This window comes from Bufo bufo, chromosome 2 (assembly GCF_905171765.1).
Source record: "Bufo bufo chromosome 2, aBufBuf1.1, whole genome shotgun sequence".
NCBI classification, from domain to species: Eukaryota; Metazoa; Chordata; class Amphibia; order Anura; family Bufonidae; genus Bufo; species Bufo bufo.
The window spans coordinates 634292866-634313191 of NC_053390.1; the positions used below are offsets into that span (position 1 = coordinate 634292866).

Consider the following 20326-nt stretch of genomic DNA (forward strand, 5'->3'; position numbering starts at 1 on the left):
CCAAATGTGTGGTAAGGAGTTTGAAATCAAATTCTGTAAAAAATGACCTGTGAAATCCGAAAGGTGCTCTTTGGAATATGGGCCCCTTTGCCCACCTAGGCTGCAAAAAAGTGTCACACATCTGGTATCTCTGTATTCAGGAGAAGTTGAGGAATGTGTTTTGGGGTGTCTTTTTACATATACCCATGCTGGGTGGGATAAATATCTTGGTCAAATGCCAACTTTGTATAAAAAAATGGGAAAAGTTGTCTTTTGCCAAGATATTTCTCTCACCCAGCATGGGTATATGTAAAATGACACCCCAAAACACATTCCCCACCTTCTCCTGAGTACGGCAATACCAGATGTGTGACACTTTTTTGCAGCCTAGGTGGGCAAAGGGGCCCATATTCCAAAGAGCACCTTTCGGATTTCACAGGTCATTTGTTACAGAATTTGATTTCAAACTCCTTACCACACATTCGGGCCCCTAGAATGCCAGGGCAGTATAACTACCCCACAAGTGACCCCATTTTGGAAAGAAGACACCCCAAGGTATTCCGTGAGGGGCATGGCAAGTTCCTAGAATTTTTTATTTTTTGTCACAAGTTAGTGGAAAATGATGATTTTTTTTTTTTTTTTTTTTTTCATACAAAGTCTCATATTCCACTAACTTGTGACAAAAAATAAAAACTTCCATGAACTCACTATGCCCATCAGCGAATACCTTGGGGTCTCTTCTTTCCAAAATGGGGTCACTTGTGGGGTAGTTATACTGCCCTGGCATTCTAGGGGCCCGAATGTGTGGTAAGGAGTTTGAAATCAAATTCTGCAAAAAATGACCAGTGAAATCCGAAAGGTGCTCTTTGGAATATGGGCCCCTTTGCCCACCTAGGCTGCAAAAACGTGTCACACATCTGGTATCTCTGTATTCAGGAGAAGTTGAGGAATGTGTTTTGGGGTGTCTTTTTACATATACCCATGCTGGGTGAGATAAATATCTTGGTCAAATGCCAACTTTGTATAAAAAAAATGGGAAAAGTTGTCTTTTGCCAAGATATTTCTCTCACCCAGCATGGGTATATGTAAAATGACACCCCAAAACACATTCCCCACCTTCTCCTGAGTACGGGGATACCAGATGTGTGACACGTTTTTGCAGCCTAGGTGGGCAAAGGGGCCCATATTCCAAAGAGCACCTTTCGGATTTCACAGGTCATTTTTTACAGAATTTGATTTCAAACTCCTTACCACACATTTGGGCCCCTAGAATGCCAGGGCAGTATAACTACCCCACAAGTGACCCCATTTTGGAAAGAAGAGACCCCAAGGTATTCGCTGATGGGCATAGTGAGTTCATGGAAGTTTTTATTTTTTGTCACAAGTTAGTGGAATATGAGACTTTGTATGAAAAAAAAAAAAAAAAAAAAAATCATCATTTTCCACTAACTTGTGACAAAAAATAAAAAATTCTAGGAACTCGCCATGCCCCTCACGGAATACCTTGGGGTGTCTTCTTTCCAAAATGGGGTCACTTGTTGGGTAGTTATACTGCCCTGGCATTTTCCAGGGGCACTAATGTGTGGTAAGTAGGTAAATGACCTGTGAAATCCTAAAGGTGCTCTTTGGAATGTGGGCCCCTTTGCCCACCTAGGCTGCAAAAAAGTGTCACACATGTGGTATCGCCGTATTCAGGAGAAGTTGGGGAATGTGTTTTGGGGTGTCATTTTACATATACCCATGCTGGGTGAGAGAAATATCTTGGCAAAAGACAACTTTTCCCATTTTTTTATACAAAGTTGGCATTTGACCAAGATATTTCTCTCACCCAGCATGGGTATATGTAAAATGACACCCCAAAACACATTCCCCAACTTCTCCTGAGTACGGCGATACCAGATGTGTGACACTTTTTTGCAGCCTAGATGCGCAAAGGTGCCCAAATTCCTTTTAGGAGGGCATTTTTAGACATTTGGATACCAGACTTCTTCTCACGCTTTGGGGCCCCTAGAATGCCAGGGCAGTATAAATACCCCACATGTGACCCCATTTTGGAAAGAAGACACCCCAAGGTATTCAATGAGGGGCATGGCGAGTTCATAGAAATTTTTTTTTTTTGGCACAAGTTAGCGGAAATTGATATTTTTAATTTTTTTCTCACAAAGTCTCCCGTTCCGCTAACTTGGGACAAAAATTTCAATCTTTCATGGACTCAATATGCCCCTCACGGAATACCTGGGGGTGTCTTCTTTCCGAAATGGGGTCACATGTGGGGTATTTATACTGCCCTGGCATTCTAGGGGCCCTAAAGCGTGAGAAGAAGTCTGGAATATAAATGTCTAAAAAATTTTACGCATTTGGTTTCCGTGAGGGGTATGGTGAGTTCATGTGAGATTTTATTTTTTGACACAAGTTAGTGGAATATGAGACTTTGTAAGAAAAAAATAATAATAATTCCGCTAACTTGGGCCAAAAAAATGTCTGAATGGAGCCTTACAGGGGGGTGATCAATGACAGGGGGGTGATCAATGACAGGGGGGTGATCAATGACAGGGGGGGTGATCAATGACAGGGGGGTGATCAGGGAGTCTATATGGGGTGATCACCACAGTCATTGATCACGCCCCTGTAAGGCTTCATTCAGACGTCCGGATGCGTTTTGCGGATCCGATCCATCTATCAGTGCATCCGTAAAAATCATGCGGACGTCTGAATGGAGCTTTACAGGGGGGTAATCAATGACAGGGGGGTAATCAATGACAGGGGGGGTGATCAGGGAGTCTATATGGGGTGATCACCACAGTCATTGATCACGCCCCTGTAAGGCTTCATTCAGACGTCCGGATGCGTTTTGCGGATCCGATCCATCTATCAGTGCATCCGTAAAAATCATGCGGACATCTGAATGGAGCTTTACAGGGGGGTAATCACCACAGTCATTGATCATGCCCCTGTAAGGCTTCATTCAGACGTCCGGATGCGTTTTGCGGATCCGATCCATCTATCAGTGCATCCGTAAAAATCATGCGGACATCTGAATGGAGCTTTACAGGGGGGTGATCAGGGAGTCTATATGGGGTGATCACCACAGTCATTGATCATGCCCCTGTAAGGCTTCATTCAGACGTCCGGATGCGTTTTGCGGATCGGATCCATCTATCAGTGCATCCGTAAAAATCATGCGGACATCTGAATGGAGCTTTACAGGGGGGTGATCAGGGAGTCTATATGGGGTGATCACCACAGTCATTGATCACGCCCCTGTAAGGCTTCATTCAGACGTCCGGATGCGTTTTGCGGATCCGATCCATCTATCAGTGCATCCGTAAAAATCATGCGGACGTCTGAATGGAGCTTTACAGGGGGGTAATCAATGACAGGGGGGTAATCAATGACAGGGGGGGTGATCAGGGAGTCTATATGGGGTGATCACCACAGTCATTGATCACGCCCCTGTAAGGCTTCATTCAGACGTCCGGATGCGTTTTGCGGATCCGATCCATCTATCAGTGCATCCGTAAAAATCATGCGGACATCTGAATGGAGCTTTACAGGGGGGTAATCACCACAGTCATTGATCATGCCCCTGTAAGGCTTCATTCAGACGTCCGGATGCGTTTTGCGGATCCGATCCATCTATCAGTGCATCCGTAAAAATCATGCGGACATCTGAATGGAGCTTTACAGGGGGGTGATCAGGGAGTCTATATGGGGTGATCACCACAGTCATTGATCATGCCCCTGTAAGGCTTCATTCAGACGTCCGGATGCGTTTTGCGGATCGGATCCATCTATCAGTGCATCCGTAAAAATCATGCGGACATCTGAATGGAGCTTTACAGGGGGGTGATCAGGGAGTCTATATGGGGTGATCACCACAGTCATTGATCATGCCCCTGTAAGGCTTCATTCAGACGTCCGGATGCGTTTTGCGGATCGGATCCATCTATCAGTGCATCCGTAAAAATCATGCGGACGTCTGAATGGAGCTTTACAGGGGGGTGATCAATGACAGGGGTGTAATCAATGACAGGGGGGTGATCAGGGAGTCTATATGGGGTGATCACCACAGTCATTGATCACGCCCCTGTAAGGCTTCATTCAGACGTCCGGATGCGTTTTGCGGATCCGATCCATCTATCAGTGGATCCGTAAAAATCATGCGGACGTCTGAATGGAGCTTTACAGGGGGGTAATCAATGACAGGGGGGTAATCAATGACAGGGGGGTAATCAGGGAGTCTATATGGGGTGATCAGGGGCTAATAAGGGGTTAATAAGTGACGGGGGGGGGGGTGTAGTGTAGTGTAGTGGTGCTTGGTGCTACTTTACTGAGCTACCTGTGTCCTCTGGTGGTCGATCCAAACAAAGGGGACCACCAGAGGACCAGGTAGCAGGTATATTAGACGCTGTTATCAAAACAGCGTCTAATATACCTGTTAGGGGTTAAAAAAAACACATCTCCAGCCTGCCAGCGAACGATCGCCGCTGGCAGGCTGGAGATCAACTCTCTTACCTTCCGTTCCTGTGAGCGCGCGCGCCTGTGTGCGCGCGTTCACAGGAAATCTCGGCTCACGCGAGATGACGCCTATTGGCGTTAGTGTGACCTGGGAGCGCCGCAGAAATGACGCCTTTCGGCGTTAGCGTGGCGGGAAGTGGTTAAAGTTTACTACTCTACAAGGTGTGTGGATATTTTTTTTGTGTGTGTGTTGTGGTGGAGAGAGCGATTGCATGCTAGAGTGTGGGAAGGCGGGATTCCAGGGGGCCCAAGTAAATTCTTGCTCAGGGTCCAATCAATATTAAAGACGGCCCTGTATAGAGGACATCACAGTAGCTAGTCTCTGCCCAATAAGTCAGGGGAAACTGACATTTAATGCCTGCAGAGGTGAGAGAAAAAGAATAATAATAAAAAAATAAAAAATTCGGCAGAAAATGCAGAATACAACTCTTATAAATGGTTAGATATAGTGTTATTTCTCATGCACATAACAGCTTAATCTAAAAAAAGGTATGCTTTAAGTATTGTTTAGTTCCTTGTCTTGGATACATCATGTAAGGATTAACAGTCTTATCCACTGGAAATAGAATCTTTTTAATAAACACAAAACAGATCCATCTACAGATTGTTATACAAATGCATTAAAATATTTTATTTGTTACATTTCTTTTAAAACTATATACACATAATAATGAGAGAAACAATTAAAACATTTTATTTTCTTAGAATAAAAAATAAGTGTAATATAAGTTATACGCTATTAGTAAATGGCACTTTCCAATGCGCATTTTCTAAAAATGCAGCCCCCAAAGATCTTGTGAGTCCCTTTTGTACACACCACATACACCATGTGCTTTTTATGCGCCAGTGAGCAATGTTAAACGCCAGGAAAAACCCTTTAAAGCCGTTAATAGGAATAGCTTATGTGTGATGGTCATTAAAAATGCTGAAAGGAGGGACACCATCATAAAATATTCAGTGATGCATGGAATATAAAGTTCAAACGTTTTTCTACTACAAACATGATTTAACCTTAGTGCAAATAGGAACAAACATATCAAAACAGACATTAAAAAAAGTCACATAAAATTGTATATTCAAGTAGTCTATATGTTTTAGGACGGTGCATGCAACAGTCACCATCCTAAAATGCCTTAGTTAACAAAGTCCTTGTAATTAAGAAAAAACCTCAGATGAGATTCAAGGTCATGAAAGTCTGACATATGGAGGAGGTCGAGAAAAGTCTTCTTCTGTTTCTAGACAAGATTCTGTGAATTGTACAGGAGAATTGAAAAGCCTGTCATTACCTCCTAAATGGGAGACAGAATGAACACAATTACTATACTGATCACAACACTGCACATACATTTATATTCCTGCTAAAAAGAAGCCCAAGCATAGCACATTTAGCATGGCCATAGACAGACAATTTGGATGACTACTGCCTATAAGGATGATGATGATGATTATGATGAGGAGTGTTTTTATGGAAAATCAATAAGTAACATTGATATATTGTTAGACTGGTGGTCCATGTCTGCAATTGTCTTGAATTCTTAGGCGTTGCTCCACAAATCCTGTGTGTATTGGCGGCAATTTTTATCTTGCTTAGGGCGGCAAAAATCCTTGCACCGGCCCTGTCCACACCCGCTGTATCTATTACATATATCCTGATGATTTAGAGCCGTTTCACACGAGCGAGTCCATTGTGGGAATCGCCCTCCATGTGAGCATGATCCTCGCTTCTGGGCTTGAAGGAGTGCATGTTATTATGATGTGTAATGCTAGGTGCCTCTGCTTGACCTTCTTTCTATAGCAGGCATCCTCAAACTGCGGCCCTCCAGCTGTTGCAAAACTACAACTCCCAGCATGCCCAAACAGCCTACAGGTATCAGCCTACAGCAGGGCATTGTGGGAGTTGTAGTTTTACAACAGCTGGAGGGCCGCAGTTTAAGGATGCCTGTTCTATAGGATTATACGGACATAAGGCTGTCACTATGAATCTGTAGCAATAAGGTCAAGCAGAAGCACATACCATTATAAATCATGATAACATGCACTGCTGCAAGTCCAGAACGGAGGATCAGGCTCACACATGGCGAGCGATCCCCACACTCATGGACTCGCGCGTGTGAAACAGTCTTTTTTTTTTGATCAAATCTTTTTATTTAAGATCAATTTTTCTTTTTTTACATGTGAACAAAAGCAATAATACACATAAACCCACCCCAACCTCCCCACCCCCTTCCCCATCCCCAAAGTCCAGGTGCAGTTTGTCCCTGAGAAGAGAAAAAAGAAAAGAGTCCACAGCGTATTCCGGATTACAATCCAATGTACATTCACGCCATTCGCACAGCAGCTCCTACTTATTACTTTTATAAGGTACCTTATGTTGTATTATACTCATTTTCCTTTATTACTACCTGTAACTTCCCTTTCTCTTTCCCTTTCCAGTCGTTTGTACTAAACAGTAAGATGAAAGTGTTCAATCCATGCATACCATATTTTGTTAAACTTTGTTATTTCCTCTTTTTTGATACACATAGCTCTCGAGTTGCACCAAGGTGTGTGTCGTTGTTATCAATTCACTTAGCTCCGGTGGGTCTTGAGCTATCCATCTGGATGCTATCCTCTTCCTAGCTTGATATAGAATGCGCTGGATTGCCAACTTGGCCTCTCTGGAACCTGACACTTCCCCAACACATCCCAAAATACATGCAATAGGAGAACATTCAATCGAAATCTTATAAACCTTAATAATGAGGTCTACCACCCCCTTCCAATATCTGCGTAGACGTGGACAGTTCCACATTAAGTGTATTAAGTCCGCCGACGAAGCACCACACCTTGGGCATGTATCATCAGTACGAAATCCTATTCTATACAACATTTTCGGGGTCCTATATACCCTATGAAGCAGTAGCAATTGCGAGACTCTATGGGCCTCACTCACCGCTATATTTGGAAAGTCAGCCAGCACATTTTCCCATTGATCTTCCTTCAATCCTGGAACATCTTTTTCCCATTTTTCAAACAGTTGTAACGGATTTTTTTTATGTATGGCCTCCATCAAACTAAGGTAATGCAGCGATATCACTCCCCCCGAGCCACCACCAGTGGCCGTGAGGTCTATAATTAGATGCTTCTGGGCCGGCACCAATTTCTCCTGCCGCTCCTGCACTTGGATGGCGTGTCTCACTTGTAAGTATACATAGAAGAGGGATTTGGGCAATTTGAACTCCTGTTGTAATGTAGAGAAATCTTTAAGGGACGTGTCTCCAAATAATTGCCATATCCTATCCAAACCAAATTTCCTCCAGGTCCTAACGCTTGAAACCTTATTAAGTTCTGTATACATGATATTTGGCCAGATTGGAGTATACTTCGTATATCCTTCGATTCCTGCCATTTTCCTGGTTTTCCACCATACCCTATGTATTAGATCTAGTACCCCATATTTCTTCCCTATTTCTTTAAAAGCACCTTCCTCTAAGGCTTATTGCACACGACAGTATATTTTCACGGTCCGCAAAACGGGGTCCCGTTTTTCCGTGATCCGTGACCGTTTTTTCGTCCGTGGGTCTTCCTTGATTTTTGGAGGATCCTCGGACATGAAAAAAAAGTCGTTTTGGTGTCCGCCTGGCCGTGCGGAGCCAAACGGATCCGTCCTGAATTACAATGCAAGTCAATGGGGACGGATCCGTTTGACGTTGACACAATATGGTGCCATTTCAAACGGATCCGTCCCCATTGACTTTCAATGTAAAGTCTGGAGTCCCTTTTATACCATCGGATCGGAGTTTTCTCCAATCCGATGGTATATTTTAACTTGAAGCGTCCCCATCACCATGGGAACGCCTCTATGTTAGAATATACTGTCGGATATGAGTTAGATCGTGAAACCTCATTTCCGACAGTATATTCTAACACAGAGGCGTTCCCATGGTGATGGGGACGCTTCTAGTTAGAATATACTACAAACTGTGTACATGACTGCCCCCTGCTGCCTAGCAGTATCCGATCTCTTACAGGGGGCCGTGATCAGCACAATTAACCCCTCAGGTGCCGCACCTGAAGGGGTTAATTGTACTATCATATCCCCCTGTAAGAGATCAGGGCTGCCAGGCAGCAGGGGGCAGACCCCCCCCTCCCCAGTTTGAATATCATTGGTGGCCAGTGCGGCCCCCCCCCTTCCTCCCTCTATTGTAATAATTCGTTGGTGGCACAGTGTGCGCCCATCCCCCTTCCTCCCTCTATTGTAATAAATCGTTGGTGGCACAGTGTGCCCCCCCCTTCCTCCCTCTATTGTAATAAATCGTTGGTGGAACAGTGTGCGCCCCCCCCCCCCCTTCCTCCCTCTATTGTAATAAATCGTTGGTGGAACAGTGTGCGCCCCCCCCCTTCCTCCCTCTATTGTAATAAATCGTTGGTGGAACAGTGTGCGCCCCCCCCCCCTTCCTCCCTCTATTGTAATAAATCGTTGGTGGCACACAGTGTGCGCCCCCCATCGGCCCCCCCTCCCTCTATAGCATTAACAACATTGGTGGCCAGTGTGCAGCCTCCCATCCCCCCCCCCCCCGATCATTGGTGGCAGCGGGTTACTAGCAATAGTACAATAGTAAAAGATTCATACTTACCTGGGAGCTGCGATTTTCGTGTCCGGCCGGGAGCTCCTCCTACTGGTAAGTGACAGTTCATTTAGCAATGCGCCGCACAGACCCTGTCACTTACCAGTAGGTGGAGCTGCCGGCCGGACACGAACATCGCAGCAGCAGGTAAGTATGAATCTTCTACTATTGTACTATTGCTAAGTAACCATGGCAACCAGGACTGTAGTAGCGTCCTGGTTGCCATGGTTACCGATCGGAGCCCCAGCGATTAAACTGGGACTCCGATCGGAACTCCGCTGCCACCAATGATGGGGGGGGGGGGGGGGGGGGGAGATGGGAGGCCGCACACTGGCTAACAATGCTGTTAATGCTATAGAGGGAGGGGGGGCCGATGGAGGGCGCACACTGTGCCACCAACGAATTATTACAATAGAGGGAGGGAGGGGGGGGGGCGCACACTGTGCCACCAACGAATAATTACAATAGAGGGAGGGGGGGGGGGGGGGCCGCACTGGCCACCAACCTATTATTACAATAGAGGGGGGGGGGTCGCACTGGCCACCAATGATATTCAAACTGGGGAGGGGGGGAGGGTCTGCCCCCTGCTGCCTGGCAGCCCTGATCTCTTACAGGGGGATAGGATAGTACAATTAACCCATTCAGGTGCCGCACCTGAAGGGGTTAATTGTGCTGATCACGGCCCCCTGTAAGAGATCGGGTGCTGCCAGGCAGCAGGGGGCAGTCTTGTACACAGTTTGTAGTGTATTCTAACTAGAAGCGTCCCCATCACCATGGGAACGCTTCTGTGTTAGAATATACTGTCGGTTCTGAGTTTTCACGAAGTGAAAACTCAGCTATGAAAAAGCTTTTATGCAGACGGATCTTCGGATCCGTCTGTATAAAAAGTAACCTACGGCCACGGATCACGGACACGGATGCCAATCTTGTGTGCATCCGTGTTCTTTCACGGACCCATTGACTTGAATGGGTCCGTGAACCGTTGGCCGTGAAAAAAATAGGACAGGTCATATTTTTTTCACGGCCAGGAAACACGGATCTCGGATGCGGCTGCAAAACGGTGCATTTTCCGTTTTTTCCACGGACCCATTGAAAGTCATGGGGTCCGCGAAAAAAAAAGGAAAACGGCACAACGGCCACGGGTGCACACAACGGTCGTGTGAAAGAGGCCTAATGCTGATAGGAGGCATCTCCTGTTAAGCAAGTGTTTTACTATTGTACCTGTCTTATTCACCTTCTCTACTTCACCCCAGCCCCTCAAATGCTGCATTTGGGCCGCCAGAAAGTAAGCCAGGGGGTCAGGGACACTCAGTCCTCCCTGGGTCTTAGACCTACACATGGTACTCAATTTAATCCGAGGAGTTCCCTTCTTCCAGATCAAATCTCTAAAGATGGCATTGAAAGTATAAAACATCCTTAATGGAATCCACACAGGGGCGTTGTGTAGTACATAGAGGAGTTGGGGCATAAGGATCATTTTAAGCAGGTTTGTTCTGCCAACCATAGATAGAGGTAATTTCGACCATGTCTGTACTTTCTTTCTGAATTTATCTAATAATGGTATTATGTTCAGCTCTATAAAATCCCTATTATTCCTGGATACCTGTATTCCTAAATATTTAAAGTTCGACACTACTTGCAGCCCCCCTGCCGAAACAGAATCTACCGCCACGCCATCAGCAAATGGCATTAGTACCGATTTTGACCAGTTAATTCTTAGACCTGACATTTGTCCAAACCTATTAATAATTTCCATGGCAGCTGGCAAGGACGTTTCCCATTCATCTAGAAACATGAGCAAATCATCCGCATAGAATGCTACTTTTTCAGTTACCGACCCGTATGCAAGTCCTTTAACCTCCGTTGATAAGCGTAGAGCTTCCGCCAGGGGCTCAATTGCCACCGCAAACAGTAGCGGCGACAACGGACATCCCTGACGGGTACCCCTCCCTAAGTTGAATATGTCTGAAAGGCCCCCATTTACCTGTATTCTAGCCGTAGGACCTGCATACAGCATTTTAACCCAATCAATAAATACTGATCCTACTCCCATCTTTTCCAATACCAGGAATAGGTATTGCCATTCCACGCTGTCGAATGCTTTGGCCGCGTCCAAAGACGCGACCGCCGCATTCAAGGCGTGGACCTGGCCCACCTGAATATTCAGAAAGAGTCTCCTGATATTTATTGCAGTTGACATGTTTGGCATAAAACCTGCCTGATCCTTGTTTATAAGTGTGGCAATAACCGAGTTAAGACGGTTAGCCAACATTTTGGCCACCAATTTGATATCAGCTTGCAGCAATGAAATGGGCCTATATGACTCTGCCTCTACTGGATCTTTACCTGCCTTAGGTATAACAACTATAATCGCCTCATTCATTGTATCAGGCAATTTACCTACCAATTGGGCCTCATTAAGTACTTCCAATAACTTAGGCAATAAAATTGGGGCAAATTGTTTATAAATCTCGGCAGGTAGGCCATCACTCCCAGGAGCTTTATTGTTAGCCATGTCTCCCAATGCCACCTCTAGTTCTCTCAAAGTGAAGGGGCTGTCTAAAAGTGTCCTTTGGTCCTGATCCAAAGTGGGTAAACGTAAGGGACGGAGGAAATTCCGGATGTCGGCTCCTGTAGCTACAGTTTTAGAGGTATAAAGATTCCTATAGAACTCCAGCAATACTTGGGATATTTTCCCTGTATTAACCTGCACCGTGCCGTCCGTGTCACGCAGCGCCGCCACATAATTAGACTTCTGCTGAGCCCTAGTGATCAGAGCCAGCATCCTACCTGCCTTCTCCCCCTCTTCATAATACGTTTGTTTCAAGAAGAACCGCTTATTACGGGCATTTCTAAGAAGGCGCTCATCTAGCTGCTGCTGCGCCTCTTTCCATTGAGTTTCAAGCTCTGGCTTTGGATCCGCTATATATTTGTTCTCGGCTGTCTCTACCGCTAGGAGCAACTGTTTGGTTAAAGCGCTATTCTCTTTTTTCCGCCCATTAATTTTAGCAGCCAGTATCCCACGCAGATAGGCCTTCATCGTATCCCATACTATTATCTTACTGGCATAGGGGAGATTTCGTTCAAAAAACTCAGTTAAATCATCTTTTACATCTGACAGATCAGCTAGGATATTCAACCAGAAGGGGTTGAACTTCCATTGAGTAGTTCTGCGCGACACGGACGGCACCATCTGGAAGGTCGCCACGATTGGTGAGTGGTCAGAAATTTGTCTTGGTAAGTATCTAATGTCATGCAATAGGTGACCCATTTCCTCATTGCCCAGAATGAAATCGATTCTGGACAAGGAGCCAAATGTGCTGGAGCGACAGGAGAATTGCCTAGTGTCAGGGTACCTTAACCTCCAGAAATCCAGAATGGCTGCCTCCTGTAGTAACCGGCCGAAGGGAGTGAGATCGCTGCTGACAACCTGTGGGGAAGCCCAAAATTTATCCATTGCCAAACAAGGTATGTTATTAAAATCTCCCATCATTACGGTAGGTACATTTGGTCTTTCCGCTATCAAAGCAATTAGCTGCTTCATCACTTGTGGGGAATACGGTGGAGGGATGTAGACACCAATAATAACACATTCAACTGAGTATAAGGAGCCATGTATGTACACATATCTACCCTCTCTATCTATTTTTTGGGAGAAACAGGAGAACGCGATAGATCTGTGTATCAAAATGCTAACCCCCCTTGCATAGGCAGAATAGGTGGCATGAAAGCAGTGAGCAGCCCATCTCGGTGTAAGAATGTCGGTTTGGTCTGGCAGTAAATGAGTCTCCTGAAGACAGCAAATCAGGGGCTGATACTTCCCAACACCATCTAAAACTGCCCTCCTTTTGTTTGCTTCCTTAATTCCCCTGACGTTCCAGCTGAAAAAGGTAACCTTACCAGCCATCAATACGAACCTTCCATCTATATATGAGTCGGGTCTTGGTCTGACCTGACTCAACAGCGTGTTTATACTGTGGTCTCATTAAGAATAGTAGTACATACCTGCATAACCTGGTTTCTAACTTAACCCAAACCCCAAACATAAAAACAGGACAGACAGAACAAACAACAAAAAGACAAGACAGGAGAGAAAGGAAGAGACCCCTCCTTCACTCCTACCTAAGGTAGTCTAAGACAAGGACACCGGTGTGTCCGACAGGTCCCTGCTATTGCTCCCAAGGGGACTGCAGGTTTAAAGAGTCAACCGTGTCAGAACCACCAGCTCCTCTTACATGTTAGACCTTTAGCGGGAGAAGCGTGACACACCCTGATTCTTAAAACTATACAGTGCTTCTAAGAATTCACAGTACATTTACATTTCCGCTCTCCACTTCCTCTCTGCTATAATTCGCCTAATGTCATATGAACCCATTAAGTAAGTAAAGTACACAGTTTTCAACAGTGTAAGGCATATTAAAACAATAAACTGTAGATGATAATGCAGCCGCTATCCCTATGTATAAACTGTCTAATCACACAGACACATTATCACGCATTCGCATATATGCAGTCACACAAACCGAACCGCTACAGCCGTCCTTCAGTCGCCATCCGCCTGTGGTTCATCATTTCTCAGACGGCTTTCGTGACTGTCCACCCATCGGAGGGCCTCTTTGGGGTCTTCGAAGAAATTGGTTCTTCCCAGAGCAACTATCCGCAGCCGCGCTGGAAACATCATGGAGTAAGGAACGTTCAGGCTGCGCAGTCGCCTCTTTATATCTATAAATCGTGATCTCCGCTTCTGGACCTCCATCGAGTAGTCTGGAAACAGCGACACCCTTTGGCCACCAATGGTTATTTCAGGCTGTTCACGGGCTTTACGCAGGAGAATGTCTCTATCTTTATAGTGCAGAATTTTCATGAGAACCAGTCTTGGCGGGGCCCCCGGTGGTAACGGTCTGGTAGGCACCCTGTGGGCCCTTTCCACAGCGAAAAGAGGTGTCAGAGTCTCTCTTCCAAAAGGTATCTCTCGCCCATGTTTCAAAATAATCTGATGGGTTAGAGCCCTCAATCTTCTCCGGTACCCCCACTATACGCACGTTATTTCTCCGTGAACGATTCTCAAGGTGGTCCTGCTTGGCCATTAGAAGGGCTATTTTCTGTGTATGATCAGCAGAGGCTCTTTTTATAGAGGGTACGATATCCTCCATTTCCTCCATTCTCCCCTCCAGGGCAGTTGTGCGGTCCGCCAGGCGCTTCAGATCATGGCGCACTATGGACACATCTTCCTTTATGGAGCCCACCTGCATTCTCAGTGCCGTTAGTGATTTTCCACATTCGGTAACAGCTTTCAGCACATCCTTAAGGGTGGGTTCCTCTATATCAGGCTCCATTGCGTTGGTATCATCTGCCTCTGTATAGCCTCGCAGCACCTCATATCTGTTGGAACTGCTGGCGGGAATATCATGTGCGCTATTCTCCTCACCCTCACGGTTATGGCCGAGCCAAAGATCTGTCTTGCTTCCCGCTTGACTCCGGTAAGTCTTCACGTTCCGGTGAGTGCGCAAACTTCCCCAGCTTAGCAGCCGCTTCCCGCTGGATGTCTTTCGCGCGGTCACTGCGCCGTGGCGTGTCAGGCCCGGCGCCATCTTGCAGCTCCCTGCTCGGGCCTCTAGAATCTTTCTTTGGTCCCATTTTGCCCACAAATCAGCAAAAAAAAAAACTTCAGTTTCGGGCAGACGGGTGACAGCAGCACCAGAGCTTCAACTGTGGCAGGTTAAAGTCGGTTTTTTAAGGGTTCTTTTCAGGATAAAAGACGAGGTGAAGCGGGAGCTTTACTCAGCACGTCTGCTCACATCCTCTGCTCGTGTGAAACAGTCCTTAAACATGTGTGGGCCCTCACAACAAGAATCTGCTGGCTACTACTTTTAAGGAGCAATGCCATTTATCAGTTCCAGTTTTTGCTTCAAATATTTTTTTAAAGAAACAGGAATTTATTTACTCTCTTATATAGCGCTGAAATATTTTGCAGTGCTATACAGACATTATCATCACTCTCTGTCCCTAGTGGGGCTCACAATCTAAAGTTGCGTCAATGCAGAACGCGTAGTTCATGTATACCTTTTCCAATACCAAAGCAATACTGGAAAGTTCATCAGATCGGAGAGTGGCAAAGTATATACTGTATTTTTTCACCGTGTATTTTACAGGAGTACAATAAGAAAAAAAAAAAATATATATTATATATATATATATATATATATATATATATATATATATATATATATATATATATTTTTTTTTTTAGACCTCAGATCAGGCCAACAATCTGACCACCAATGTTAAATCACACCTCAGCTCACAGCCCCAATGCATCTTATGGGCCGAAAAATATGGTAATGATTATTTATAGCACTAGATTGGATATCCTAGGGTAATGGCTTCTGGAATCTGATGTAGAGAGCCAGGAGTATTGTATAAGAAGTAAAGATTCTCGAGATCTCAATGTAATATTAAGCTTCTAAGGCCACAGCTTGAGTGCGAGATTCAGTTTTGGGCTCCACAAGGATCTAAGAGATTTGGAGAGGTTTCAGTGGCTTGCAACTGGATCATCAAGTGGAATGGAAGGGCTCTTGAAAAATCAGGCTTGTTCAGCTTGGGAAAAAGACTCTTTAGATGTGATCTCATTTACATGTGTAGTGTACGGGAACTGTAATACCCGTCACTACCAAAGGTCACTTGGTGTGCTGTCGTCCCTCCTAATTATGGGGAAGTTGTTATGTCAGTTTTATAAAATGTCATGTAATGTAATGCATGTATTTCCCTGTTGCTATGAAACTTGCAAGTACAGGCCGGCTAGGGGTGTCATTCCAGCTCTTAGGCATTAGAGGGAGCTAGGGAGCCCTAGTTTATATAAGGGCCAGACAAGGAAGGGAAAGTCAGTGTAACCTGATCTAGTGTGGAGTGCAGAAGTCAGTCTAGACCACAGCTCAGAAGTTTCTAGAGCCTGAGGAAGTGTCCAGAAGCTGAGAGAGACAGAGGCAAAGATCAGGAAAGCCAGAGGTACTCAGAAAGACAGAGGAGGTACTTATAGAAGCCATAGCCAAGGATATAAGGCCAGAACTAGGTTAATGGGCCTTGGTGAAGAATTGCTGTATTCCAGGATCAGACAGAATTAGAGTGCAAGCTCCTGTGCTGCAAGTCCTGTGTTCAACACTCTGTAATTACTCTGCTGTACTGAATTGCCTGCATCGACCGAATTGCAAAATCGACTGTATGCTGAGGAACTGCATTTCCTTTATTGTCTCTGCTTGGAAAAACTACTAAAGTTGGAGTTTTGTTTTAATCCTACGTTTCCTCAATTTATTCCTGCATCCGCAAACGGCGTGCCACCGTTTACTTGGCACTGGCGTCACGAACTATTTCTACCTATACCTGCCCTTGCAGAGAGTCAGCTGTACCAGGTTAGTGTATATTGCACTACATCACCCAGAAACACCTACTACGCACAACTTGAGTACACTGCACTTCTCTTTTGGCGTTCCACGAACAGGATACGCACGCTTTCTAGTGCAAGAAGCGTGAACTTTGTGCCTTATACAGTTGCCCTGTGACCAAAGTGACAATTTGCCTGTTTTATTCAAGTGGACTTTGTGGACTGAAAATCATACCCAAAGTGTACCAAAAACCTCTAAAAAGCGCTGTGCAGTGTTGCGCTACCCAGAGGAAGAAAATCGCCGCATTGGAGTGTGGTTTTGTGGACTTTTTACAATCCTGCTTGCTGTCAGTGAATGGACAGCGTTTTGCTAAAGATGGCCACCGGCTGCCTGGAGTAAAGTTTCCCGCGCCGCTGAGGACATTCGTGGGCGGATCCCTGCAAAGACACAGAGAGTCCCGCCCCTCTTCATCATCGCACCGCCGCGGCCCTGCTTCTCCTGCGTCACCGCGGTCTCAGGACGTCCGGAACCTCGCGAGACTTGGCCTGCGCAAGACCAGCGATACCGGTAAGCACTTGTAACCGGAGGGAAGGGGATTGTTCCGGCCCCTTTAGTCGCCAGCGGCCACCTCTCAATAGACTACCATGTCAGAGCCAGGAGTGCCTGAGCAGCCGGCCCCGGGAGAGCTTGCGGCTCCTAATCATCCTACAGCCCCCAGCATGATGCCCTTTACCATGCCTTACTATTTCGGGGCCCCATGGTTCCCCCGCTACAGGGGAGAGACCCATACTCTACGGGACTTTGAAGAAAAGTTGCTGCCACTATTCCGATTATACCCTATAAATGCCGACCAGCAAATGGAAATCATGCTGGCGCAACTGGAGGGGGCTGCCCGCAGGGAAGTGTTATCATGGCCTGCTACTGAGCGGAGTACTCTAGAACAGATCTTCACCCGCCTCAGAGCCACTTTTGAGACTAGGACTGCCTCAGAGATAAAGATGCACTTCTTTGGCAAGAGACAGAAGCCCGGTGAGTCCCTCCGTGACTATGCCCTATCACTTCAGGAGGCTTTAGGGGCTGTAATCCAGATAGATCCCAAAGAGGCTGATAACCGGGACCAGACCCTGAGGGAACAATTTATCAACGGGGTGTCTAGTGAACAAATAAGGACCCAGTTAAAGATGCTGTCCGCCCAGCACCCTAACAGTGCCTTTCTGGACTTTAAAGAACTGGCTATAAAAATTCTGGGGTCCACAGTATCTCCTGAGTTGAGCGCCCTATCTGAGTCATCAGCCTGCAAGCCAAAACCGCTTGTCACTAACCGAGCTGAGGCCGGCCAAGCTGTTCAAGTGTCAGCTACTGATACTATTGCCATGCTGACAGAGCAAGTAAATCACCTCACTAAAAGTCTAGAGAAGGTGTGCAGAAAAATAGAGGAATGGGAAAAACCCATAATGACAGAAGAAGAGTTCCTGTCATCTCCTAGGCCGTTCCCACCTCCTTACCAAGAGACTCACCCCAGGGATCCTGGGAGGCGTAATAGAGGTCGCAAGAAGCCCGTGTGTACATACTGCAAAAAGCTGGGACACACAGAATCCACGTGCTGGCAGTTAAACGGGCAACCCCTGAGGCTGAGGACCACCCCTCGGGAGGTAGAACACTAGGTCCAGAGGATCCAAATTGGATGCCACGTTATGTAGGATCCCATCCTAAAATCAATATAGAGATCAACGGGGTCCCCTTTGAAGCCCTATTAGATACTGGGTCTCAGGTCACTACTATTCAGCTGCCTGCATTTGAAAAGTTCTGGGACACCAACCAGTTGACCCAACCGCCTGAATCCTGGGTGGAAATTATCGCCAGCAATGGCAAACCAGTAAAGGTTCATGGATACTGGGAACCCACCCTGCAGGTGGGAGAAGTAACCCTGCCTCAACAGGGAGTGATCGTAGTACAGGCCGGTGACAGAGGAGGACATCCTGTCATTCTAGGCACCAATGTCTTCAAAAACTGTTATTCAGAAATACTTGCTGTATTACATCAGACTTTGCCCACTGCTTCCTCTGCATCCAGGAGGGTGATTCAAAAGACTATCACTGTGTTAAGTGCCCAGCAGAGGTTTGCTAATGGGAAAGGAGAAATTTGTACTGCCAGGATCCGTGATATTAAGCCTGTGACTTTGCCTCCTAATTCTCAAACTCTTTTGTGGTGTCGTGCTGTCCTGGGAGTCGAAGGCCGAGATTATCCAGCCCTGGTGGAACCACTCCAGATGGAGGATTATCCTTGTGAGAGCTGCCAAGTGCCTGGTGAACGTCTCCCAAGGTAAAGTACCTGTCCGTCTGATTAATCTGAGTAATCATCCTGTTGCGCTTACTAAGCATTGCCCTGTTGCCCAGCTGTCCCAGGTGTCCTTCCAAGACATCATTCGTCTTCCACTGACAGAAAAGCCGCCAGCTGCAGACAGCAGATGTTCGCCGGTGACCCAGCCACAAGTGCCCTGGTGGGAAGAGCTCCATGTCGGGGACGAGAATACCCCCCAACGGCAACAAGAAGGGATTATACAGCTTGTCAAGGAGCACCACCAGGCCTTCAGTAAGCATGCCACTGATTATGGAGAGGTGAGTGCCATACAACACACCATACCTACTGGCTCTCATCCTCCTATCAAGGAGAGGTACAGACCCTTACCACCTACCTCATATCAGACTGTAAAAGAAATGATCCAAGAGATGAAAGACTCTAATGTAATCCGGGACAGCCGTAGTCCGTGGGCTGCACCCCTGGTCCTTGTAAAGAAGAAGGACGGTGGTGTCCGTTTCTGTGTGGATTATAGGAAAATTAATCAAATAACCCACAAAGATGCATACCCACTGCCCCGCATTGAGGAGTCACTAACTGCTCTGGGCTCCTCTGCCTATTTCTCCACATTGGACTTGACCAGTGGCTACTGGCAAGTACCCATGGCCCCTGCAGATAGAGAAAAGACTGCCTTCACTACTCCCATGGGCCTGTTCGAATTCAATTGTATGCCGTTCGGGCTATGTAATGCCCCAGGAACTTTCCAGAGACTAATGGAGCGGTGTTTGGGTCACAAAAACTTCGAAACAGTGCTGCTGTATCTAGATGACGTCATTGTGTACTCAAAAACATATGAGGACCATCTGAAACATTTGGCAGAAGTATTTGAAATCCTTATCAAATATGGCTTGAAGGTAAAGCCATCCAAGTGTCACCTGCTCAAACCTGCAGTAAGATACCTGGGGCATGTAGTAAGCGGAGAGGGAGTGCAACCTGACCCTGATAAATTAGCAGCTGTCCGTAATTGGCCGGTTCCTACTACCGTCAAAGAGGTGAGGAGTTTCCTTGGTTTTGCCGGCTACTATAGACGTTTTATCCCCCATTTTGCTCAAATAGCTGATCCTATCCAGGAGCTCTTGAGGGGGCAACCCAAAAAGAGTCCTAGAACTCCTGTGCCCATTGAGTGGAATGAGAAAAGAGAGATAGCGTTCCAATTGCTAAAAAAGAAACTGACCGAGCCTCCAGTGTTAGGTTATCCAGATTATAGCAAGCCCTTCCATCTCTATACTGATGCTAGCAAGCGAGGCCTGGGAGCTGTGTTAGCCCAGATCCAAGAGGGAAAAGAGAGAGTGATAGCATATGCAAGCCGCTCCCTGAAAGGAGCTGAGAAAAATGACCAGAATTATAGTTCCTTCAAACTAGAGTTCCTGGCATTAGTGTGGGCAGTGACAGAAAAATTCAAGGATTATCTAGCCGCCACCCCGTTCATTGCATTCACTGACAATAACCCTCTGGCACATCTAAATACAGCTAGATTGGGGGCCT

The 20326-nt window shown here is 46.2% G+C and overlaps 1 protein-coding gene across 4 annotated transcripts in view; it reads right to left on the bottom strand.

The window, feature by feature from the left end:
• Positions 1-5186: 5186 nt before the first annotated feature.
• LOC120989982 overlaps positions 5187-20326 on the bottom strand; it is a 40119-nt gene continuing 24979 nt past the window's right edge. For 3 of the 4 annotated variants that reach the window (XM_040418468.1, XM_040418466.1, XM_040418469.1), the window contains exons 7-8: positions 5665-5786; positions 5187-5629 (exon numbers count right to left, since the gene is read on the bottom strand). In XM_040418468.1, coding sequence (XP_040274402.1) covers positions 5683-5786 — 104 coding nt within the window. In that variant the 3' untranslated portion in view covers positions 5187-5629; positions 5665-5682. Of the gene's footprint in view, positions 5787-20326 lie in introns of all 4 variants that reach the window. The other variant, XM_040418467.1, reaches the window with a different exon arrangement.